A 27160-nucleotide genomic window follows, 5' to 3' on the forward strand; every position below is an offset into this window, starting at 1 on the left:
GCGCCTGTGAACGGGTTCCAGCAGGCGTTCTACATGACATTAAAGCTCTCCAAAGGGCCTCTACGTGTTGGATCAGTATCCCCACGCAAGCCTATCAAAAGACCGGGATTTATAGGCCCGTGAAATCCAGAAAGGAGATACAAATAATAATAATAATATATTCTTTATTGTGCACCACATAATGAAAAAGAATACAGAAAAAGAACAGATATTACATTAGGTAACAACAGGCGGTCTTATCGCTCAAAAGCGATCTCTTCCAGACAACCTTTGGGTAGCAGGAAACCAATAACTTACAACAATGAACGGGTAGTGCAGATACGAGATTACGTAGAATACTAATAGAATAGCCTCACATATCAAGAATAAATATAAAAGATATATTAAAGAATTATTCTAAGTAAATACAATAAATATATAAAATACATATATATATATATATATATATATATACATATATACATACATAAATAAATAAAGGCAAATTAAGGCAGTGACAGATAATGGGATTTTAAAAGGTTTTTAAATATGGAAAGCGATTTGGCGCATCTTATATCCGACGGCAAAGCATTCCACAATCGAACAGCCCGAAAAGTGAAGGAGGTATTATAAAATTTAGAAGAAGAAGAAGGAGGAGCAAGGAGATGCTTCTCCGCACACCGCGCAGAAGAGAGATATTTAAAACGTTCTTTAAGGTAAGGGGGGGTAGTGGGGTTGAAGAGAATGTTATAAAGAAGGGTGAGAATGTGAGAGTTGCGACGCAGACGAATAGGCAACCAATTGAGCTTGGTTCGAAATTCCGAGACGTGGTCAAATTTGCGCAGGCCATATATGAATCTAATACAAGCATTTTGTAGTCGTTCTAGTTTGTTTAGCTGGTCCTCCGTAATATCCAGGTAACAAATGTCGGCGTAATCTAGTATGGGAAGAAGAAGAGATTGTGCAAGCGCAATTTTGGTGGCAAGCGGTAAAAAGTTACGAACTCTACGCAAAATCTCTTTAATGTACATGTTCTTTCGTTTTATTTTGTACAAACCATTTTAGCCCACTTATAATAAGTGTTACCTGCATTTAAAATATAATGAATAAATATTTATAAAATTAAATAGAGAAATATATGTTGACTTTTGACGACCGGTCTGACCTAGCCAGTGGGTAGTGATCCTGCCTGTGGAGCCGCGATCCTGGGTTTTCGAATCCCGGTAAGGACAATTACTTATTTGTGTGATGAGCACAGATATTTGTTCCTGAGTCATGGTTGCTTTCTATGTATTTAATTTTAAGTATTTGTATATTATATATCGTTGTCTGAGTACCAACAACACAAGCTTTCTTGAGCTTACCGTGGGGCTTAGTCAATTTGTGTAAAAATGTCCTATAATATTTATTTATTATTATTATTTTGTATGTCTTTTCCATATCTCGAGACCATGGGGTCCCGGACCTTTGGGAGGCGTACGTGGGGCCGAAGCCAACAGCGCAGAGGCCCTTTAAGACACTTTAATCTAAAAGCAAGGGATACACGTGGCGGATACCAACCCCGAACGCACAATGTGATACATCAAGAGATGGTCCCCGCCAGGTGCAAAGACTATTGCAGTGCAGCACTTTTGTGCTGCGATGGGAACTAAGGTCATGGGCTATAGATTTGAAAGTTGGATGGACTGGATAATGGGCTATGGGAGAGACTAGCGGACACCTGCCGTGACAATCAGTCTCAAAATTGTATAAGACAGGTGGTGACTCGCCAACTCATTGAGTGGGCCCCGCAATGGCCGCACGCACAGTGCGACAACAGGGCAACACTTTGGAGCGGCTGTGAGGTTGTCGAGAGGTGAGTCTGCGGTAGCCAGATCCCGGTAATCCGTTCAAGGGCCGCCGGCGTTATGACATTTTACACTTCCATCCTGGAGCATAGGTCCCGCTCTTGCGACTCCACTCTGGCCGGCCAATCAAGGCGAGAGGCACAGAGGCGAGGGCCAGATGACAGGGCCCTCTGGAATAGGGGTCCGCGGTGTCGCCACTCACCGTCAGCTCGCCACAAGCTATTATTATGCTACTAAATGTACTTGTATAGGTATACAGCGTTTATTGATTTTGTTTGCTAAAACTAAAATGGTTGAATTGAGAGCACCTTTTTGTTGGTAATGTGGGTTGGGCTATAGATATTTTAAGAGAAAAAGAAGATTGTATTTGTGGTTAAGTAATGAAAACGTTGATTTTTGAAACTTAAAACAGCCGTCATCGAATTAAAACTGTTGTGAGGCATACTAACATTGAATAATTTACGGTTTAGACTCACTTGTTTTTAGTCACTCGCGCGACATGTTTCGGAGAGCCTAGGTCTCCTGTTAAGACACCCGTTTTATTAATCCATTAAAAATATCCTTAACTTCGCATATAACGCCAAAACATGATAAAATACGTGACTTGATGAATTTTTTATCCGCAATACCAATCCGGCCGGATCCGGCCGGATCTGCCGGATTGAGGCCAAAATCCGGCCGGATCCGGCCGGATTCAAAACCAGTCCGGATTGCAATCCCTAAAACAAACGAAAACGTACAAAACTTTTAAAATCCGCATAAATTCTTGTCACGATTAGCAAAAGGCTAGTTCTAAATATTAATTATTTGTTTGTCATGTGCAATAAATGCGAATATTTACGACGATATTTTGTGATTTATTTCGATATTCAGTCATCAATAATAAGCTGATACTATACATTATGATAATGCGCGAGGTAAGGCATGGCGTGTACCTGATGGCCGCGGTCGGAGGTGATGGTCTCGGCGGGGCGCACGGGCGCGGGCGGCGCGCGCGCGCCTCCATTCTCGCGCGCGCAGCCGCGGGGCTCCGGCGGCCCAGTAGGCACTGCGCAATCGAATATACATCATTACTTCAAGGATTTTTCATATTTTTTTGTCAGAAGTCTCGACAATGATTTAATTTGTGTACAATTGTATAATGTGTGACTTCCTGTAACTGAAAAATACTACCGTCCGAAAGTCACATTAACGAAATAACACATGGCCAGTGTTATTAAATAAATAAATAAATAAATAAATAAATAAATATTATAGGACATTCTTACACAGATTGACTAAGTCCCACAGTATTACAGTTATTATTTATTATATTAGCAAATAAAACTTTGTTTTACCTGGTCAAAGTTGGCAATTATAGCAAAATATCACGCAACTGCAGATAAACAAATTGTGTTCTCTGTCCCCGAAACTTATAATTGCATCTTATAAAGCCTAAAACCGGTTGCGACGTCATTTTGAGCTATACTTTTAAATTTTAACCTTTGGGTAAAAAAAAACGAATACAGAACACTGTTAGACCGAAAAAAAAATTGCCTAAACTACAACGTGTTCGAATAAACCTTCTCCTATAGTCTGTACGTAGGTCACTCGATAAGTTTTGAGATACAGAAAAACTATTCAAGATATTAGCACTATTTATATTACATTTTTTCAAAATAATCTCTATCATTCTATATTCAAAGTTCCATTCATCTAAACCAACTTTGAAAACATTTTTGCCAGTCTTGATTCGATAGGGCAGAAATCGCAACTTCATCAGTTTGTTAGAGCAAACGCGGGATCTAACGACAACAGAGCTTCCTCACTCCAAGATATTGATGTAGGATTATATTAACGCCCCCCGAATTGACCGCTAGGATCTTCTCTATGTCCTTGTATGTTATTCGTGGATCTTCTCGCACCAACATTTCAGTAGTCCACACGTTTTCTGCAGTTACTGCTGTTTGCGGGCGACCACTTCGGTGGTCATCTTTGAGGCTGGTTTTACCCCTTTTAAATTCGTTGAACCATCTAAAAACTGTTGCCCGTGAAGGAGCAGAATCTCCTAACGCTGACTGCAATCGTTGCAATAACAATTGTTCAGATAAACCAAATTTAAAATCATAAAATATCATAGCACGCAAATGTTCGCGGTTAAGCTCCATCGTTCGTTTCAAAGAAAAAACGCGGGAACCGTTTTGGAAAAATGACTGTAACATATTCATTTTTTAAATTGGAGCGAATCGGCAACTTGTGTTTAATATTTTTTAAATAAATATGCTTTTTAAAAACATATAATTCAGGTGCGTTCCATTTTCGAATTTCGAGCATCTCAAAACTTATCGAGTGACCTTACGTATCTTTAGGTATTTAAAAAATAATAAACAAAATTTACCCTCAAATGGCTTCTTCAGCCAGTGAAAACATTACATGATCAAATAACGTAGGTTAAAGTCAGGTCATTCAGTGACAGATCCAGGTGGTTTTGTAATTGGTTGGTTATAACTACCCGAAAATATACAAATTATTTGATTACTTTTATTTAAGTACCTAAAGAGTATATAGATTGAGGCCGATTCAGTTGGCCCAAAAGTTTTGGTTTGAGTGCAGTCTAATAAAAACTAATTTAAATAAGAAACCTAAGCTCAATCAGGTGACGTTTATCGGGAAATCCATTTGAAAGGCAGACTGACCAGCGGTGAGCGGGATGGCGAGGCGCGCGTTGACGGCCAGCAGGTGGTCGCGGCGCTGCAGCAGGCTGCCTACGTGCTCCTCCAGCCGCACGTTCTCGGTGCGCAGCTGGTGCAGGCACGACAGCAGCGATGCTACTGCACACACACACAAGTACACTCATCAGACCTTACACATACAAGGTGTAAAAAATAGTGGCGATTCGTTTAAGGGGTTGTCACGCGCATATGACGCGTTAAAATTGTTATCGTCAAAAGAATTAACAAGTTAATATCGGTTTTCATTGCTTACGCGATATTGTGTCGGTGGGAAGCGTCGGCTAAGTCTTGTAACACCTGATCAGATATATGGTAAATATATCTCTTTTAAACTTTTGCCGATTACGAAAATATCCTATTCGGCAAACCGTACTATTTTTGCCCCTTTTACGAGGTAATATATACGACAAAATATTATTACTTAAAAACAGAAAATACTAATATAGAGGTAACATTTTATTTAATGTGTCATAATTAATGCACCTAAAACACTCGTAAACATAATTATTATCTACCTCAAAAAGATGCAATTTCCATAATTGCATAAATAGGTATTATCAAACGTCCGACATTGCTTCTCAATGGTCCCAACCGTGCGGTAGTGTATAGAAATATGCTGTTGATATTTACTGTCGAAATGTTGCGCCTGCTCCATGAGGAACTGCGAGCCTTGCTCCCACTGCCGCTCCAGCAACTGGTCGAGGCTCTGCGCGCCCGACCCGCTGCGCGAGCTCGCGCCCTGTAACAAGAACTGCTTACATTACCTACTGAACACATATGACCACGATGCTATACCGCTCCCCGCGGATGCTTTATTATACTCACACTATGACGAGCCATATCGTCCTAACCTTCACTCGAGTCAATGTTGCAGAGCTTGTCTTATAGCTCATTCCGTGATATTAAGCAGAGTATGATTATGTCAGAACAGTTGAATTATAAAATTTTAATATTTTGAGTGGAAACCGAAGCTGATGAAATAAATAGACACATTCGGGCGAAATGCTCTTTCGAGTCGCTACCCCCTTCCTCCATAGACGCATTTAGGCTCCGTGAAGAATTTTCGCCAGTAGGCACACACCCGAGCACGTGTTACTTGTAGTAGCACGTAAGAACCACGTCGCTCTTCAATCTCGCACATCTCGCGGGAACTCGCTTAATTTACGAGCGGGATCCCGCATGCAAATTGGTATCGAGGGATCCTGGTATCACGATATTGCATTCCCTACTCTTGGTTAACCTGACCAGGGGTAAAGGATATGGCATTATGATCTCAGTCGCCAGTTGGCATTGCGTTATAGTATTAAATTTAAGTTACAAAAGTACATAGTTGTAAAGCTGTGGTAGCCGAGAAGATAAGGCGTCGGAGGGCGTGGCATGGGCAGTTTAGGGCCAAGTTGAGGCACACTGGTGTGTCTATTGTGTTGTATATTACCGGGGCCGCCTTGTTGATGAGCGGTGGCGGCACTAGCGGGTCGAGGCCGGCGCCGCCCGCCGCGTGCGCCGCTAGCTCGGCGCTCAGCTGCTCCTGGAGGCGCGCCGCGGCGCCGCTCTCCGGGTTCAGCTCGTTGCCCAGCATGTGCGGCGCCGAGTACCCGCCGCCCATCCTAGACCAATATAAACACATACAAATTAACGTGCAGTAGTCTTAGCGCTTTCTTGGATCACTATACGGTTGCTAAAAAATATATTAGCAATCTTGAAGCCTTTCTCTAGGGCAGCGGTCGGCAACCTGCGGCCCGCGGGCCGCATGCAGGTCGTGAAACTGTCACTTGCGGCCCGAGTGCCGCCTTGGCTATTTTGTATATAATAGTGACAAACGACAAGGTCTTATAAAGTCATAAATACATATTAACAAAGTACGGCCCGCGTCACCTCCGTTAACTACTATGTGGCCATTGGCTGCTAAAAGGTTGCCGACCGCTGCTCTAGGGAATTCAGCGATTCGAATCCCGAGTTTTTGGGTTTCGCTCGATAAAAAAAACACGAACATATACATAAATAACTTCAATCTACTGAAAAATATCAACTTCTACTTACTTTGACTCCAACTTAGGTTTCAGCGGCCTTTCAGAACCTTAAAAAGAATAAGTTATGTTAAACTCATTTTCGATAACTCATCTTTGCTCATGTGTATTATCGAGCCTCTAAGGGTAATTATCAACAAAAGGCGAAACAGTGGCAACACCAGTTGACTTGTCGCAACAATCATATATGAGGATCCACGGGAAAAGGTACCTTATGGCGGCAGGCGATTACGTCGCATAGCACCGCAAACACGTGGCGTTAATAATAGCGCAACTCAACCGCCATAAGGTACCTTTATACCCGTGGGACGCCACATATTTTTGGCAGATGAATGTAAACATTATTTTAGTTTTAAAATATTTTAGTTCAACTAGTTATATTTCTAAGATAAGAAATAAAATAGGTACTAAGCATCAAAATGAATTAAACAAAAGCTGTTCATGTTCAATGGTCCCTTTGATCACCGTAACAAGAACTGCTTTTTGTCACCGTAAACGCAAGCTCCTGATGACACTTCTCGGTACGGAGTGAAACTTAAAATACGTGAGTGACCCGTTCTTAATATATTTAAAGTATGTGTCTCACGGAAGTTTTGTTATTAAAAAGGCCCCTTTGATCTTCACAATTTTATGTACCACTATATAACAAAGATAACTAAATAGAATTTTATTGATGATTCAGGTTTTGGATTTTTTTTATGGCGTAGCCGTCGTCACGCTTCTCGGGGTCTACATCTCACAGAGCCAAAAGTTTAAATTTTTTTTCATGTATACAAGTTTGAGTCTAGTCTTTAGGAATAGTCACGACAGTATTGTCTAAATACTCTAAATAGCTAAACAACTTACTGGGAGAGCTCGGCGGAGAGTCCTTTATGGTCTCCTGGTAGATAGGCGGTGGTGTGGGCTGCGGCTGCCGGCGGATGCTGGCCAGGCTCTGTGCCGCCGACTCTGCGGATATTACAAACCATTGCGGTTGTTACGTCTGCTTGTTAATTACCTGCCTACTATTTGGCAGTCCATGGTAACTTTCCCGAGTTTAATTACCACGTGATGAGGTTTATATTTGTCTATGTTACTATGCTGACATAATATAATGTTATGCTTAGCTTAAGGATTCCTGCAAACAAACAGTTAAAATAAAGGGTTTGCGGGATTTCGTTGTTATTTTAATTAATAAATAATATTATTCAACGAAATACGAGTTTCAATATGTTAGTCGCCTTGCGGACATGGACATGGAATTAATTCATTTTTACGCAGACAGGCAAATAAAATAACTATGGCAACACTACTATAATCATAAACAAAATATACCTATTATAATAAGTGTGCATAGGCTGACTCTAGAAGTGTATGTTGGGAAAGTAGCCAGTACGATGACGAAAAAAGTTCAGTAGCGCTGTTTTTAGGTACATTGATGTTAGATTTTAGTGGCAGGCACAATCAAGGAATTTGATTTATATCGTCATAAAGACACTGACGACTGAACTTGAAAGCCGCGACTACTACTCTACTCTACTCGTACAACCCCAAATTCCATGAGTGTGCGTAAAGAATACCACCGTAAATATGTAAATTTATTAATTTCCGCTACCCAAAGAGATCGCTGTTTAGCGATAAGACTGCCTCTTTTTACGTCTGCTTGTATTTCTGTTTTCTTTTATTGAAGTGTGCAATAAAGAATATGTATTTGTATTATATTGTAAATATTGGCAATGCTAGGGTACAAGTGTTAAGTACTTACGTATAGTGGATGTAGTGGGGTTGCTAGCCATGGTGACGACGGAGGAGGCCATGGCGGCGCGCTTCTTGTTGCGCACCGTGACGGGCGGCATGCCGGCCATGCCCGCCACCACCAGCCCGCCCTCCTTACTGGACCCGGGCAGGCAGCTCAAGCTGGACGTACACATTATTGGCAATGCTAGGGTACAAGTGTTAAGTACTTACGTATAGTGGATGTGGTGGGGTTGCTGGCCATGGTGACGACGGAGGAGGCCATGGCGGCGCGCTTCTTGTTGCGCACCGTGACGGGCGGCATGCCGGCCATGCCCGCCACCGCCAGCCCGCCCTCCTTACTGGTCCCGGGCAGGCAGCTCACGCTGGACGTACACATTATTGGCAATGCTAGGGACTAGGGTACAAGTGTTAAGTACTTACGTATAGTGGATGTAGTGGGGTTGCTGGCCATGGTGACGACGGAGGAGGCCATGGCGGCGCGCTTCTTGTTGCGCACCGTGACGGGCGGCATGCCGGCCATGCCCGCCACCGCCAGCCCGCCCTCCTTACTGGACCCGGGCAGGCAGCTCACGCTGGACATACACATTATTGGCAATGCTAGGGTACAAGTGTTAAGTACTTACGTATAGTGGATGTGGTGGGGTTGCTGGCCATGGTGACGACGGAGGAGGCCATGGCGGCGCGCTTCTTGTTGCGCACCGTGACGGGCGGCATGCCGGCCATGCCCGCCACCGCCAGCCCGCCCTCCTTACTGGACCCGGGCAGGCAGCTCACGCTGGACGTACACATTATTGGCAATGCTAGGGACTAGGGTACAAGTGTTAAGTACTTACGTATAGTGGATGTGGTGGGGTTGCTGGCCATGGTGACGACGGAGGAGGCCATGGCGGCGTGCTTCTTGTTGCGCACCGTGACGGGCGGCATGCCGGCCATGCCCGCCACCGCCAGCCCGCCCTCCTTACTGGACCCGGGCAGGCAGCTCACGCTGGACGTACACATTATTGGCAATGCTAGGGTACAAGTGTTAAGTACTTACGTATAGTGGATGTGGTGGGGTTGCTGGCCATGGTGACGACGGAGGAGGCCATGGCGGCGCGCTTCTTGTTCCGCACCGTGACGGGCGGCATGCCGGCCATGCCCGCCACCGCCAGCCCGCCCTCCTTACTGGACCCGGGCAGGCAGCTCACGCTGGACGAACACATTATTCCTTATACATTTAGGTATGGTAATGACATGCTGGTTTGGTACATTTGTACTTCTGTTTCCTTTAAGAACAGGAAAAGCAGGAAAGATATATTATGTGACATAGTGGAAAACCAGTTTTTGTTATATGGTGCACCAAAGGCAATAAGTTTTGTTGACAGCTTTTAGAGACTTAGCAGATAAGTACAATAGTAAATGGTTTACTCCAAATTATCATTCTCTGAGGTGAATGATTACACACACAGCTACAAAGAGAAGGTAAATCGTAAAAACAGTATTTAATGAATTAGTGATAAACTAGAAGATGAGCGACTTCAAGCGCACTATAAACTTTTTGCTCCAGCTTGCAGTTAGCTGTTAACTTGCTATCGGTACGAAAAAAATTATACATATTAATTTCAAAAACTCCCTGTCAATATGTATATGGGATTGATATTGTTGTTGTGTGCATGACTTCAACTCTAGTGCCCATACCTAGGGTATATGTACTTGCAAGTTAAAAATAGATAATCGTACATCTCTACAGTACCTATACATTTTGATAAAGCAATTAGAAAATGTTAGTAGAAATTTGAAGCATGGTTTTATCTCTTCGGTACAGTCAGAATTAATAGTAGCAGAGCTAGGACGTCGCTAAGCTTTAGAGAAATTATAAGCGATATTTGCTTACATAGACATATCATGCGTGCAAAATAACTTACAAAATAAAATTAAGGATATCATTGTGCAGTCAATGGTACGAAATGCAACTTATGAACACTATTTGTGCTAAGATACATACATCGCAATGAGCAGGCAAATATCTTTGCCGTAAAACTAGTAAAATATTGAAGTTAATCTACACACATATCATAAACCTTCTATGATGCTTTCAATATCCTCAAATAATGGCCTGCATTAAGATAAACTGTTTTGTTACACCAAATGTCTTATCTGTGATAGTGTCATGTTATTAATGTTTCATTATAATCAACCTGGATTTGGTGGGGTCCTGCTGCATCTCGTAGGCGACGCTGAGGCCGCCCCAGCTGCTGCGCGCCGGGACTCCGTGCGGCGAGTGGCTCATCCCCGGCTCCATGGCGGTCTGAAACATACAACTACTTTACCGCCTTTCCTTGACAATCATTCCTCCTCAGAGCTAATCAATGTGTACAGTCACCTGCAATAATATGTTATTCTTCGAAGGCCGCAAAAATATGTGACGCTCTTATAGCTCTACAAATAAGACAGTGTCAGATATTTTTGCGGCCCCCGAAGAGTAACATATTATTGCAGGTGACTGTAACTACAGAAACAAACGATTATCAGCGTATGAAACCTTCCAAGTTTTAACGGCGGAATGGAATAAATACAATGCATGCTGTGTCATCCCGGCTAAGTATAATTAACGGCTGAATGTAGTACGTAGTATTTATAATTATTTTTTCTAAAATTGTACATCGCAGCTTTGCCCATATTTTCAGTCAAAATTATTTTTATTGGGTTTAATTTATTGAAGCACAACATTTCCCGGTCAGTGGGCTTAAATTGTTCCAATCTAATTTATTGGATTATTATTCGTCGAGATTAAACTTTAAACGCTTACCATTCTTAATATTCAGAAGTAGGCAATTTAGCACGTACACTAACACCAGACATTGTGATTTTGTATTCGGGAAGCACACAAATTGAGTGATAACAAACACAAGGTTAGCCTATATGTCACAGTGAACGCGCAAGTGTGATATCCCACCGCGAAGGGAACGATAGCAGATGTGGGCCGGCATCGGCAGAGGCATCGTCGCACGACTGAATGGCGCGCCTGGCGGTCACATGGCGGCGCGCGGCGCGGCGCGGCGGCGTGCGCGCAGGGCGCAGCCCGCGCAGGTAGCCGAGGGGTTGGGGGAGCAGGTACTAAATGCCGATTATAAGGTACTTTTCAAGGAATTATCTATTCTGCAAACATTTAAGTTACGTGTTGTTTTACAAAGTGACACGTTCACGGAAAATACCAGGAAAACCATTCGTTACACTAATTAGTGTATTATTCGAGTAAATATGATAGTTGATACTTAATTAATAACATTTGTATCTGTTATATTTTGAAACTAGGTACCTATTAATATTTACCGACAATTGACACGTTTGATTTTAATTGTTTATAACTTTTTATAAGTTTATATTTTTTTGCGGATAGGTAGAATTTTTTTTATTATCTTTGAGATCAATTATTTTGTTGTGCTATAAAATCTAACAACAAATATAGCTGTTTGACTAATAAGTCACAATAGTAAGCCCAAGAAGCTTATAAATCCATTGGAGATAGTGGGAGTTGTAGGGATAGTGGGTGCGTGTTGTTCATGTTCACCCGTGCAATGTTTTATTTCTTTCAGTGTAGGGTTCCGTATTGGACCGACTCCGTCACAATGAGCAGACTCAAGGGCGTCACCATGCTCTTGGGCAGATTTAAAAGGGGGCTGTTTTGTAGATACCATGGAATTTTTCACTGAATGTGTTCTTTTAGCCATAGGTACCCTTATATTTAATTTATATTTTTAAATTAGGGAGGTGAGGTGAGGTCGCCTAGCGTGGTACGGGCAAGTGATGCGGAGGGACGAATGTCATGTGAAGAGAATGCTATTACGAATGAATGTGGAAGGAAGTACGAGGAATGCAAAACCGAGGAAAAGGTGGATGGGCTGCGTGAGAGATGAAATGAAACGAACACAAGTGAATGATGAAATGACGGGCGACAGAGAGGTGTGGAAGAGAAAGACATGCTGCGCCGACCCCAAGTGAATGGGACAAGGGCAAGGGAATGATGATAAATTAGGTGAGGTATATTTATATTAATACTTGCCTGTTTTTGGGGTTGATGGAATATATGAGGCGAAGGTGCCGACATCTCTGGTGGTGCTGTTACCTTTATTGAATATAAATTGAAATGTTTAATACAGGTAGGTAATTATTAAAAGAAGTTGTTAGCAACAAACATCGAAACTACAAAAATATATAATCATCACGAAGGGCAAACTGAAAGTTTCGGGAACAGAAAAAATCTTTTAAATGGAATAATAATTATTTTTGTTTTACAAGGGATAAATTGTTGTTTATCCTCTTGTGCTAATCTTGATGGTTATGATATCGAAGAGATAGATTTAAAAAAGTGCAAGGGTTTCACGGTCACACGGCCCGAGTGAAAAAGTAAAATTTGCTACCGAGTGAAACATTAAATTTCTTCTCACCACACCAACGCCAGGTAAATACTAACCGTAAAACGTTACAAATCAAATTTCTGCGTCTGAAAACGCTGACTAATATTAAATAAAGTTATCAGGGCTGTATGGAGGATGATCCATTTTGTTTTCAAAGTCGTGTGAGGCCCGTCATTATCGTGGTGAAGGATGATACGTCGATTAGGGTGATTTTTCACAGATTACAGTAATTCTCAAACAAGAAGGGCACGCTGACAGATGTCATCTCAATACAATTTAGCGAGATTTGGCGTTTTAAGTTTATAAATTATATGGGAGATGACACCTGGTCATCACGCGACCCGATTTCGAGGCAAACGTGCTCACAATCTTTTTGGCTTTTCATTTTCATTCAGGCCTTTAACATCTTGACAGATACATGCTGCTACAAATATTGACAAACATACAAATTTTGACGGGTCTTGGGCTCATCTTCATAGACCCCCTTAGAGCCTCTCAAATGCCGGACCGTGGATGCGTGCAGTAAGTATTGAAATTTAATTAATTTTTAACCTTTAATATGCTGAAACCCGAATCCAATTAATAAGGATTAAATACTTACTAAAATTAAGTTCCTAGAGCTCTATACCTACTAACGTGGTTCCGCGTTCGGCATGTGTAAGGTTTAAAACTCAATTTAATATTGAATTCCCGAATCTTTCAGGGCAGCCTACGTAACTTATAGAGTCTGTGCGGAAAGAGAAGAGTCGTGGAATGTATTGGGCCCCATAGAATCCACGACTCTTCTCTTTCCGCACAGACTCTAGATAAAAAGATCGATCTTAAACAAGACATCGCCCTAAAGCCTGTCAATAACTGTCACATATATATATATAAGCCTGTCAATAACTGTCACACTGTATATAATAAAACCACAACATCACCCTAAATTCGCAATGTATGTTTGATATCTTGCGGTATGTATGTAGGTACATATTTTAACAAGCGAGATCCCGGTATTGAATACTGGTATTGGTGTATATGAAAATAATACCGAGTTTCTGTCCTTTATTAGTATTAGTTTGGTATATTTATATGTATTTTCATATTTCTAGGGGCACGTGCCCTCATTAACCATATAGCATCTTGGTATTAAGACTGAAAAAATAACCAGACGTTTGTAAAGTGCCTGTGTATACTTCTAGCTTCACCAAAATGTGTGTTTTTCACCAAAATTTGAATACTTTCTCATTTTTATGTGCATGACAGTTATACCTTATTTCCTTTTTTCAACCCATACAAATAATCCAGTAACTTTGTCGAATTTTGTAACCTGGCTATTTTGCGTCAAATTTGGTAGTTCTGATTTTTTGCAGGCTTGTTTATGATGTTGGCCCAATGAATAATCCAAGTTTGTGACTTCGAGCGCCGAACGCAACTTTTTATAACTACGCTAACTTATTTTCAAAAAGAAAATTTTTTTTTGAAAATACGCACTCATACATTTTTTTATGGAATATAAATATTTTGTAGAACAGAAGTGATGAATTTCATATAAATTACCTACCTAACCCTTATATTATAGCTAAGAACTGATGTATAATTATAAAATTTTGAAAGGCTTTACCTCGGAAAATATTAGATGTACAGAGACAATTCTAGTGTCTTATTGTAGCAAATTTAGTCTACTTTAAAAACGCCCTAAGGAAGTTACTATCAAAACTAGTACTTTAGGGTTATAATCGCCCAAAAGTAAAAAAAAATTGCCGTTTATTCGATTTTTGACAAAGTTGCGTTCGGCGCTCGAGGTCACAAACTTGGAATATTCATTGGGCCAACATCATAAACAAGCCTACAAAAAATCAGAACTGCCGGATTTGACGCAAACGCAAAATGTATAATTTTACTGTATTAAAATAAAAGTTAAATAAGTTTGATAAGCCAAGTTGAATACTATCCGTTTGAGCAGTAGGCCTACCTAAACCGCGAGCATATTACATTGTTAATGTATTCATGAGTAGCGCAAGCCAAGCATCTTCAGGAATTCTCTCGACGAAGAGAACATGCAGAATCAATGCTTTAGTTACGCAACATGAAGGCAAGGCGGTTAGTATTCCTAGATACAGCTAAAAGTTAAGCAGTCAACAGATCTCTTATAACAGGCACCATAACGCGAGAGAACTGACTATTTCATGTGCAACAAGTACATATTTAACATTATAAACCAAATGGCACGTTATAGCAAAAGATCTGTTCACTCGGGACCACACAACCGTTTTTTAATGTGAAACGAACCAATGAAAACATAAATCGACCCTTTGTGAACTTGTTAGCCACAGTTATCAATAACATGTGATGTGATTCAACAGGGGAGGCGAACGATTAAAATACACACATAATTCAGTTGCATTTACCACATAACAACAGTAAACAAGATTTTCAGGTTAGTCCCCATTGAATGCGCTGCCCTATGTAGGTATATCAGTGTCGATCGGGATGAGAGTGGTAATCCTACAAACGTTCAACCCACGGCTCAACATGGGCCGATTAATCGATCGTTACAGTATAATCGAATATTTATCTGCTTTTTGCGTTAAACATTTTTTTTAAATTGGATACCATTGAAGATATTAGAATATTTTAAGAAGATACTACCAGAGGCTAGTATTCAAATTAAGGCATAATGAAATGGTTATGATTTCACGGTAGGTATAGAAGTCATAAATGGGCAGATTTCTATTTTGTAGTCAATTTTTTCGTCAGATTTAGAAAAAATAAATGGCAAGTATGAAGAGTTCCTCATTTTGGGCAAACAAAATACGAAACCCTAATAAAAACGTGTGTAATTTTTTTACTTATTTTTTTCTTTTTTAGACATGTACAATTCGTTTCGATTAAATAAGGGCTGTGGTGGTGGTCTCGAAAATAACCTGTGCTTGGGCGCTGAGGTTGAGTCCGTGGCTGGTGGACGGCAAAGGCACCGATACGAGCAGGGACGCCGGCCCGTCGCGCTCGCTTTTCACGCCCTACACAACCCACGCCATCATTAGCCGTACCAACGTGCTAGCATTCAACTAAACTCTTAGGCCTCACCACACTTAGCGACATGGAATCGGCTTTAGCCGCTACGCTACTGACGCGATTGGAGTCATTTGGATATCGACGGCTCTAATCACTACTGTCAAGACACTTCTTCGACGGCTGACCCCATCATGGAACGGGTTCAGCCAGTTGCATTGTAACGTCGCTGACAACGTATCAATGCAACCTGGAATTTGACACGAAGCACAATCGTTGACAACAAGACTAGGATCTCGTTGTTGGACACGAACTTTCGACCTTACGATTTCACTTTCCGACCTTAAGCGATTCCACGTCGGTAAAAGAGGCTTGACCTAAAAATGATAACAGAGTAACGAACAACGGAAGCGTAAGCGTAGACTGAGGAGGTAAATATTTATCTAGGATCTAGCCCTACATTCTTGCCTAAGAATATCGTAAAATATATTGTAATAAACAAAACAATAAAAAAATCGGAATATCCCACCTAAAGTCGAAAATATCATACCGAGTTTACCAATGCTGGTGTGCATGAAATGATTTCTATTAAATATTATTTGAATGATGTCCTGACAAATCAACCGGTAGTAACTTCTTCGATCATTTCACGCCAGCTTTAGTCAAACGACTTTTGTAAGTGATCTTCTAACAAAATTATTTTTAAAGTTGTAATATGCGGCATTCAAAAATAGTATTTTGTACAACAGGTACATAATAAGGGGTCTTAAAATTCAAGGGCTGAAGTTACAAAAGGAAACTAAATAGAGTGTTTTTAAAAACAGGCCCGGAGAATTATACTTAAGACATATTTTAAGACAGCAGCTAACACCTAAACTGATAAATAAAATCGAAAGATACGAGAGTAAATCAATCTCGTAGGTAATTGAATATGTATTAAACTGACATTGCACGTTCTTATTACGACCCATGGACTCAGATACAACGTAAAGAAGAGTGAGTGGCTTGTGTTTAAGGCTGGCTCCAAATATTATCCTGACGTACCACACCTAAAACTATGCGGGACTCCTCTAAATAAAGTCGTCAAATTTAAGTATCTGGGTCACTGGGTCACGGAAGATCTGAGTGATACCATGGATATGGAACGTGAGCGTAGAGCGTTGTCAGTCAGATGCAACATGTTGGCGCGTAGGTTTGCACGGTGTACGAAACAAGTCAAGGCGACGCTGTTCACAGCATATTGCCAATCTTTTTACACCTGCAGCCTATGGGCCAACTACACGCAGAAGGCTTACAACGCTCTACGCGTACAATATAACAATGCTTTCAGGGTTCTGATGGGGTTGCCTCGTTACTGTAGCGCCTCGGGGATGTTTGCCAATGCCGGAATAGATGGATTCCATGCCATCATGCGAAAGAGGTGTGCTTCAACCCTGAGCAGGATACGGGACAGCCCCAATAGAATCCTGGGCATTGTCTCAGAAACGTGGGACAGCCCCCTAATGAGGCACTGGCTCGGTCTGCATGCGCCAGTTCCGTATATACCGGGTCATAGGTTAAGTTAGTTTTGTTTTATTTTTAAATTTTAATGTATTCTTTAGTTTTATATGATGTTAACCCTAATTTTAAGTTTAGTAATAATGATACTAACCCCAATGGACCTAAAGTCTGAAATAAATTATTATTATTTTTTTTTTTTTATTACTAGTTGTAGGTATATAGTATGTAGCTGAACGAAAAGCAATTACTCACACCCGTTAATGTTTAGGTCATACTCAGCAACTTTTACTGTGTGACCAACCCCGAAAACGCAGAAAAAAAAATTGGATGAAATACATTTTGTTGGTCTGATGTTGATATTTCCTAAGGGAGAGTCAATTTTTTTCGCGATTGTAATATGCCTACTTGAATTAACTATTCTTATTATCTTTTTTTTTAACATTAACGGGTTTGAGTAATTGCTTTTCGTTCAGTTACATAGTAGTTACATGTATTATGTGAGGAGGATTGACATGTGTTTATATTTATTTGAATCTTTCAGTTTGGAACTTATATTTTAATCGTACCTAAATTAATTGTACGAGTTAGCTATACAGGGCGAAATCTGGGTCGTGATTCAAACCTATTGTACTTAACTCGGTAAATTAACACGATGTTAGGTATAAAGTTAATTTTTAAATAATTGCAGCTATTCATTAATTAATCAACAATTTAAGTATCCCAGTTAAAAACACAAATTATGGTTACCTTACAATTACTGTTAAAACCTATTTAATAAACAACTGATTAGATGAGTAAGAAATGTCAACCGTCACTGTTATGACAAAGTCAAAACTTTAAAATAAATAAAATCATTCAAAGATTGTACATTGAGTTCATTAATTCTGGTAATTTTAAAGATAATTAAGCAGAAAGATGCCCGCGGCATATCCGTTTTCAAATGTTGAGCGGTCTGACATGGTAATGTTTTATTACCAAGCACGTCGTGCTACCACTGCTCGGGATTTATTTCACCAACGTTATCGATTGATATGTTGAGAAAAGTGGTGCCTGAATTACTGCGAGAAGTGCCGGAACATTACTTGCATAACCTACACTATCAACACGATGGTGCTCCGGCTCATTTTGAACACCGAGTACGCAATTACCTCGATGAACAGTTCCCCGGGACGTTGGATTGGCCGAGGCGGCGGCGGACCCGTGGCAAGGCCTCCTCGTAGTCCCGACTGAGAGATTGAGATTGAGAGATTGAGATATTTATTGATAAAATTATAAATAATTTTACACGTCACACAGCAGAATACAGGATGATTCATGAGACGTGAGCAGGACTAATCCTGCATACTCAGTAACTGATAATTGATCGATCACTGTCGTATTTAGGTGAAACAACCACACTTTTTCCTATTATTTAACTTTTTGGTGAGGGCAAATTGAATTTTCTACAATCATGGTCACCCTACAAGACGTAATTAATAAATATAAAACCTCTTTAACCGTAATGACAACATTACATTTCATTCGTTTCATTCTGATTACGAAGAAAATAAACTGTCAAACTTGAGTGACATACGACTTTTCAAAAGTAACCAGACCGTGATGACATTCAATTTGACACAGAATATCGGTAGTTTAGTATTCTAATTTTAGGGTGACCATGCATGTCGTAAATAAATTAATAACTTGTTTTTTCAACACGACTAGAAAATTAACGTTATCCTCACTAATACTGATACGAAACAGTTGCTTATAATTTACGAAATGCGCAGTGTTAGTCCTGCTCACGTCTCCTGAATCACCCTGTATATACATAGTTATCACTTATTTAAGTTATTAGTTACAATGACATCAGCAGTTCTCAACATAAATTCACTTATTGTATAACAAGCTAAACTAATTAACATTTTCTTAAGTTTACTTACAAATATTGCCTCACTAGCTGAGTTAATGACCTCTTTCGGAAGTGTGTTGTAAATTTTTACACCCATGACACCGAGTGACTTCCGAGCAGGGACAGGAACCGGTTACCTTAACCGGGGTTTTTCATAGGGTTATTTTAGAAGCGGTTGTAAAAACCCCTACCATAACGGTAACCGTATGATAAGGTAACACTTTGATTCGGTAACCGTATCAGATACGGTTAACCTCTGTTACCGGTAACCGAAATAAAAACCCAGTCTATTCAGTTACCTCATTATAAGGTTTTTGACTAGTTCAAACGATTGCAATCTTTACGCCCACTTAAATTCAACTTGTTATTGAATAACCGAGGTTGGCATGGGCGATCTATGAAGCCTCCAGCACAAACAAGTTTTTTTGCCGTTCCTTTGCTTATCTTTATACCTACCCGTGTGGTGTGTTCTTATTTTAAATCTTATTATATTATAAATAAAATAATTAAAATAAATAATGTTAATAAATAAATAATTTAAATAAAATATATAAAGTAATAAGTTAAATAAAATAAATAAAATGAATAAAATGAATAAAATGAATAAAATGAATAAAATGAATAAAATGAATATATAAAATGAATAAAATGAATAAAAAAATAAAATGAATAAAATAAATAAAATAAGAAATAAAATAAATAAAATAAGAAATAAAATAAATACAATAAATAACATATATAATATATAAAATAAATAAAATAAATACTTCCGGTCCTGTAATAATAAAATTATACGTCGTCCGTTTAAAACGAATCCTCAGCCCGCAAGTAGTTTCCGAGCCTCGACAATAATGTACTAAAAATGTAGCAAACCAATAAGCAACGGATAATAAAGGTTACCATAACTGAATGAAAACCTGTTGAAAACCCTTAACAATGTTAGGGTTACCGTTTCAATAAGCTTACCATTACAATCAGGTAACCGTATGATAGGGTTACCGAATGATAAGGTAACCGAAACGATTGGGTTACCGAATTGATAGGATTAAGCGTAAAGAGGGGTTTTCCGGTCCTTGCTTCCGAGCCTTGGCCAGTCGGCAGCGCGGGACCAGCAGGAGGTGCTCGCCGCGCGTGTTGCGACCGTGGTTCTGCCCACGCGTTGTATATAGCCCCAGATTAGACCTTACATATTTGCAGGCTGTGAGTATATAAACACATGGCAGCGTAAGTATTTTGTGTCCTATAAATAATGACTGTGCTGGATAATCATAGGGTTTCTTTGAAATTATCCTAAGGGCACGTTTTTGTAATCTAAATAGTCTATTGCATTCAGCTGCAGTAGCCCATAGTTCTACACCTTGAGTTAAAATTGAGTGGAAGTACCCATAGTATGCTATTCTGAGGTTTTGAGGCGTTAGAGATGGCGCGAGTCTAGAAAGGGCGAAGCACGCCGACGCTAGCCTGTCAGAGACCACATCTATATGGGGGGTCCAGGTTAGTCCCGAGTCTATAGTAAAACCCAGATATTTTGCTTTCTCGACCTGGGGGAGTTTTACATTGTTTACGACTATATCTAGTGGACATATACCAGTTTTACGAAGTTGAAAATGCATAATATTTGTTTTTTCAATATTAAGAAGCATGCCGTTAGACGAGAACCGAGAACCTGACGCCCTTGGATTTTTTTCTCTGGGGCGAAATCAAAAGATTGGTGTACCATCGAAGAGCTTTGTCAGCGAGATATTGGAGCATTTGAAAGTGTGAAAATGAATCACTTTGCTCTCGGCAGATTAAAAGATAACCTAAGAGGACGAGCCGAATTGTGTCGACAGCAAAACGGATCACACTTTGAGCAGCTCCTGAAGTATGTTTAAGTTGTGATCGTATTTGTTAAAAGCTTGTGGAGTCTCCGTCTCAGTGCTTGTAAATAATTTTAATAAAGTCTTTAAATTATTTTTAAACTTTTTAATTGCTTTTACACTGAATGTAAAACCGAAGATAAGTGTTATCAGTTAATTATCGTAAGTTACCACTACTTTCTTTTCGAGATTCTAGAAAGATTCTAGATGTTTGTCTTGTCAAGTTGTAGGGTGACCATGACCCTAAATAAGAAATTATTTTGTATTTTATTTTTGTATGTGCAAAGAAAATACAAATTAATGCACTCTAATCTACAGTGTTGTGTTGCTAATTAAGTGGCAAGTCTTATTTTTCTTTCTTGCTACACGACCCAGATTTCACCCTGTATACGCCGCAAAGGTACATCATAGCAGCGACATGTAAAACACCCTATCACCTGTACTAAATATATTTACACCTAGGTATGGTCACGAAATAAAATGATCGATTTGTCGTTTGTAGACTTTCCTGATAAGTAATTACCTCTAACTTTGAGCCAAAAGCTTGGAAGTGTACGAAGAAGTATCTATAATACTTACATTCGTTGTTTTAAATTAATGTTTTTGATTTAACTAATTACCTATTTACGAACTTGTACATAATTCAGAGAACGGCATATGGTGGCCACATTTTTCTGTTTAGGTGATAAATCAAAAATAAGCAAAATAAATGTGACAAAGACTAAAAGTGGAGGAATCAGTAGGACTACAATAGTAATATACTGATTTATATGTACATAAATTAATTGATTTATTAGAAATACAAATCCCCAAATGAGGGCGCCACTGGACACTGAAGGGCGCAAATGAAGCCGATTCAGATATCACTGTCAGTCATTTAATTGACAGATTCAAGTGCTGGAGTAAAAATATACTTATATTATATTTTAAGCATAAATAATTGTTAAATACATGCTATTGTTTCCGAAGATACCTAAGCATGTAACGATAATACAAAGCTGCGCAAACAGAAGCAAAGCTGAAATAAGAAAATAGCATGATGAAATGAAATTCTATCTTGAATTATATATTTTTCATACTCCAAAACTATGTTTGATTTAATATTAAAATAACTGCTATTTGGCCAGGTAAAAACTAGTGCCTACATAATTCTTGGGATTAGTTGTCAAGCCGACCCCAGGATCCCATGAGCCATGGCAAACTGCCGGGATAACGCGAGAAAGATGATGACGATGATGATGAGGGTAATAAAATGTCAGACTAGTCATGTCAACTGCCAAATTAAAAACAATGATTATTGAAGTGCTACCCAATTCTTTTTAAATGTATTAAATGTGTTTTTTCTTGCATCTTTAGGAATCTTTTTTGACATTTTTGTGGTAGACTCGTATAAAATTGCAAACCTTTTTTCCTAGTTTAAATCGGTGTCATTCGATGAATATCTACGACTGTTGTCAAACAGTACTCCTTGCCAGTAAAATAAATTAGTACCTACTACTGAAAATCCGCAACGTGGCGAGGGCCAAATAAAATCATGTCAGGCTTTTATATTCCCGCAAACAAGATTAAGATGTAAATAAAATTAACATCGGTAACAATAAATAGGCAAATACTAAATAGTTGAATTGCACATGCATTCACGATACTTTCATCTATACATAATCATTCAGTGACGAGGATTACACATTAAACGAAGTAAAGAAAACATTGAGTATGTGAGACATATTTATTATCGATGGAACTACAGATTGGAGAATAAAGAATCTCATTGAAAATTTAATTATAATTCATTATTATAAAAGTATTCATTTCTTAAGCAACTGAATAAACTGAATCTCTGCTCAAGAGAGTAGATAAATCTCCAGCCCATATAATATCATGAGTTTTATTGGCTATGTGCAGCACAGAGGTGCTAGTGGGCATATCAGTTTTAATCACATTAATAGGTTAACTCACATGTCACTGTTTTTCATGGCACATGGTGCAGTGGCACCAAATTCACTACTCCTACCATATACTTTACACAATTACACATAGCTAATAAAGAACTTTCAAGGATTTAATGGAATTCGGAGGGTCTGGTCCCACTAGTTCTACCGGTAGAATGAATGTTTTTTTTACGATTCGTTTTCCATCGAACACACAGATCAAACTCAGTACAACTCGTGGGACTTCACCGATTCAGCGTCGTGTTTGATAGAACTAGTAGCAAACATTCCCGCTAGTTCCACCAATACGAATTACTGAAGAACCAGTGGTGATCGAGCGTAGAAAGCGTAGAAGTGCGTAAATGATATAAGCAAACGTCGGACTATAGGGGGCAGTTTGAGGGCAAGGTAAGGTTTACAAAAAAATATTTACTTACGAGTATTATAATGTACCTAGTATTTGTAACATAGTTAATTAAATTAGTTACCCGTTATCATTTATTAATCTTTAATGTGTAAATAGTCTTTGAAGTGATGACTGATAGCCCACTGAAGTGGCCACTTAAAAAACAAATAATTAGCTGACATACTTCATAACGCAGTTAGTTGCTATGATATTTGGAATGTCACATTATAAATACTAGGTACCAAATACTAAGTACAAATACTCGAAAGTGAATTGATTGATTTGCGAACCTTACCTATCATTTTGACATGCCACGAAAATGCCCGCTGGAGTCCGACGTATGGATATAAGCAAAACATTGTGACTGACCTGTGGATGGGAAGGGGACCTTATGTTGGTCACCGCCTGGTTAGCGCCGCTGGGGCCAGGCATGGGACTGGGTAAATGTCTGCAATTTACGATTTACTATTATTATTAAATAATTATTTCTTACAATACAAATTTACTATCTGAGGCCTATCCCACAAAACTTACAATTACAATTTTACAAGTGTCCAGTTACAAGTTTGTAATTACAAATGTGCGTACCACAAGTAACAAATTTGTAGTGGAAAATTCTTACAAATATGTAAGTTGTATCACAAGTCTACAATTTGTTGTATCACAAAACTTTACATACGCTACATATCTTTTCCGGAAAATGTACTAATTTGTAGCTGACAATTGTTTTGTGCTACATTAAATTGTAGTAATAATTATACATATATGTAGAATTGTACCTACAATTTAACAATTCTCTAAACGTGTGTCGCACCCTCTTGCTACAATTGCTACTATACGAATACTAGTAATTGCAGTAGTATTTTATCATTTTTAGCGATTCCACAACAACAATTATACAACGAAATATTTAGTTCAAGTAGCAGTGATAGTGATTCTAGGTGTCATGAATTTCATATATACCTACATACATATATAATCCCAATTTTACTTAGCTTTAATTTAATTTACGACATACTCATATATACTGGGCAAAAAAATGCATATACTCAAATTGAGCTTATCTCCGTACGCGTTTTCCAATTTTGCCACATAGTGTCCCTTAAGTATTTCCAATCTTTCTCCATTATTCCTAAATCATTTAAATTTTGCGCTTTTTCCTTCCATTTGTTTTACATAGTGTGCGTCAATTTATCACTAAATTTACTAAAGTTTTTGTTTTCATTTATGAGGTTTATAATATAATGGTCAGTTTAGCTTGCAAATCCATTGTAATGTCAGTTAGTATGTAAATGCTCGTAGATAGATCAAGATCACTATATAAATATAATTGATGTAATTCTTGCGTATTGCGTATAAAGTGAAACTACCTTCAACATTAAAGAAGCAAAATAAATTATTACATATTTGTAGTTGTAACATTACAATTTTTCGCTCGTATATTTACAAATCAATAATTCTACAATTATGTAGCTGTCGTGACATACCTTTATTCTTTGTGATACGCTTTAGCAAAAATTACATATTTGTATACTGCAGACTTGTAATGAATACATATTTGTAATTATTGTGGTACATTTTTTTGTTTACAATTTAACAATTTTGTCGAATTGTACACTTGTAAAGTTTTGTGGGATAGGGCACTGATTTGCATTAAAACTTGTATAAGTTGTCATTGATTGGTGTGTACCACAGAAATGCGCATAGGTAAATATAAAACTACTGTCTAAATCTATCATCAGCATTGTTCATACGTTACCAAGCGAATTCAACAAGGACCTATTGATTTATTCTAAATTATGGTATTAGTTAAAATACGGTGTAAGTACCTGGGGCTAGGCTGCGCTGCGGGACTGTGTGCGGGCGGCGGCGGTGGCGGCGGCGGCGCGGCGCTCACGCTCGAAAAGTGGGACACGCCCAAGTTCTCCGCTCCTTCCGTCTTAGCCTACGAAAAATTCCTTTCTATCAGTCGAAATTATAGCTAAGTATAGCTTTTCAAACATTCAAATTAGCTATCTCCGAACCAAATTTAAAGTTTTATTCACTAGTCCTATACGACCGACATTGCACTTTCATTTAATCTATCGCCGGCTATAGCGGAAAAGCCCTGGAATCATAGCAGCTAAAATCTCACATGTAGAATATATTGTCTGCACACCTATATCCCTTCGCCATTTTAATGTTTCTAGAAGTCTCTTTTCAACCGCTGAACTACCACATATTGTTGATATTTTTAAGTAAAAAGCTTAAGGCTAGTGTGGGGAAGGATTCACATGACAGATTGATACCACAACTATTACATTTTGGGTATAACTACTGTACAAGTAAATTGCACATGCATCATATTGTTCATACCTTCTTGATGATTTTCTCTGCGTTGTCCATTTGCACGTCGTTAGATAGCTGCCCTTCCCACATACTACTGCAACTTTGTGAGTTCATGTCCGATACCTGTTCATACAGAATGTGTTCGGATTATAAAATTACATCTTTATAGAAAAAAAGGAAAGTGTAGCAGTCATGGGAGCAGATAGTGGTATATTCATACGTGCATAACATAATATGAATTACGGCGCAATTCACGGAATATTGTAACTTTTAATTCTGTTGAAAGTCTCTTTTCAACTCCTATTATTTGAAAGGGGATTCTGATTGTGTGACAAGTTACAAGCATTCGTGAAATGGGCCCCAGGTCGTGTCAATATTGTTATAAGCATCAGCAATCTAGCGGTTGGTTTATGTAGCGTCAGCAATGAACGGCAGAAGCTTCGGTGTGTGTGGAATAAGCGTGTAGTCACCCCCGTGGGAGGCGGCGTGGGCGCGTAGTCGAGCGGCGTGGGCGTGCCGGCCGCGGTCACCGCCTTGCGCTTCTTGGTCTGCTTCGTGTCCGCGGTGTCCGTATTCGTGATCACGGACTCCTGGTATAGGGGCTTCAAGGGCGCTTGCCCTGGGGGCGTGCTCGCCGACAAACTAAGGAGAACGAAAGGCACACTACAAACTTTGCGAAGGCACCATCAACCCACATGAGCCTCGAGATGTACAGAGGTTCATTGACAAAAATCTGCATATAGAGCGGAAACAGAACAAAAGATTTATTCTCGAATTGAACGGCATATTCGTGCAGTACGCACCACTTTCCATCATTTTATCCAGGAAAGACATGTGGTACATGATAAATTGTGACTTGATTGCTATCAATGAAATAATACCACCCAGCATTATATGTAAAGTATCAACGATTATAGATTGGATACCTATAACTGAGAACCATTTCCTTCATATCATATCTTCGCCTTAAATAGAAAGACCTGGGTTTGATCGTAGCAGGAGTGTAGACATGCTTACGTTGTATGTATACTGATGGAATACGTTTCAGAGGCCCAAATTCCCTGACACATCGGATGATACCAGGGGATCATGTCTTGTTAGCCATAGCCATGTTTGAAAAAAAAAAATACCTGGGAGGAGTTGCTGTTATAGCTGGCAAAGGGACCGAGGTAGCAGACGCCACCGAGCTGATCACCCCGACTGCTTCCGTAGACTTGGAACTGGGGGAGGTTGCCGGCAGACTCGCTTTAGGGGTGCTGCCGGGAGTAGACCCACCAGGTGCTACAAAATCGTAAAATATGCAAATTAAAGTCTCAGTCATATTGGAGCCCCTGAGGACTGTGGAGCAAGAGGCCAGTGCACCCTATAGTTGTCACACTATGTCCTTGTATCTGTTTCTTTACTAGGCTGAAGGATATATATATCCCATATACGGCACTTCAAACATGTGTTCTATGTTCGATGAGTAAGACTGACATTCGATTGTCATTTTTGAAATGTCAGCCTGGTAAAGGGTTAACCGCATCATTCAGTTAAGTGTAAGGGAGCAATAG

General features: G+C 39.4%; 1 protein-coding gene across 1 annotated transcript in view; it reads right to left on the reverse strand.

Moving 5' to 3' along the window:
• Window positions 1-27160, reverse strand: part of LOC134678951 (protein AF-10) — a 42781-nt gene that overhangs the window by 2525 nt on the left and 13096 nt on the right. Inside the window, exons 10-23 of the mRNA XM_063537707.1 lie at window positions 26738-26888; window positions 26078-26249; window positions 25635-25730; window positions 25109-25224; window positions 23649-23727; window positions 12344-12406; window positions 10479-10588; window positions 8512-8663; window positions 7411-7512; window positions 6578-6614; window positions 5973-6144; window positions 5168-5276; window positions 4502-4636; window positions 2762-2874 (exon numbers count right to left, since the gene is read on the reverse strand). Of these exons, the coding sequence (XP_063393777.1) occupies window positions 2762-2874; window positions 4502-4636; window positions 5168-5276; window positions 5973-6144; window positions 6578-6614; window positions 7411-7512; window positions 8512-8663; window positions 10479-10588; window positions 12344-12406; window positions 23649-23727; window positions 25109-25224; window positions 25635-25730; window positions 26078-26249; window positions 26738-26888 (1607 nt within the window). The remainder of the gene's footprint in view (window positions 1-2761; window positions 2875-4501; window positions 4637-5167; window positions 5277-5972; window positions 6145-6577; window positions 6615-7410; window positions 7513-8511; window positions 8664-10478; window positions 10589-12343; window positions 12407-23648; window positions 23728-25108; window positions 25225-25634; window positions 25731-26077; window positions 26250-26737; window positions 26889-27160) is intronic.

The sequence above is a fragment of the Cydia fagiglandana genome, chromosome Z (genome assembly GCF_963556715.1).
Source record: "Cydia fagiglandana chromosome Z, ilCydFagi1.1, whole genome shotgun sequence".
NCBI classification, from domain to species: Eukaryota; Metazoa; Arthropoda; class Insecta; order Lepidoptera; family Tortricidae; genus Cydia; species Cydia fagiglandana.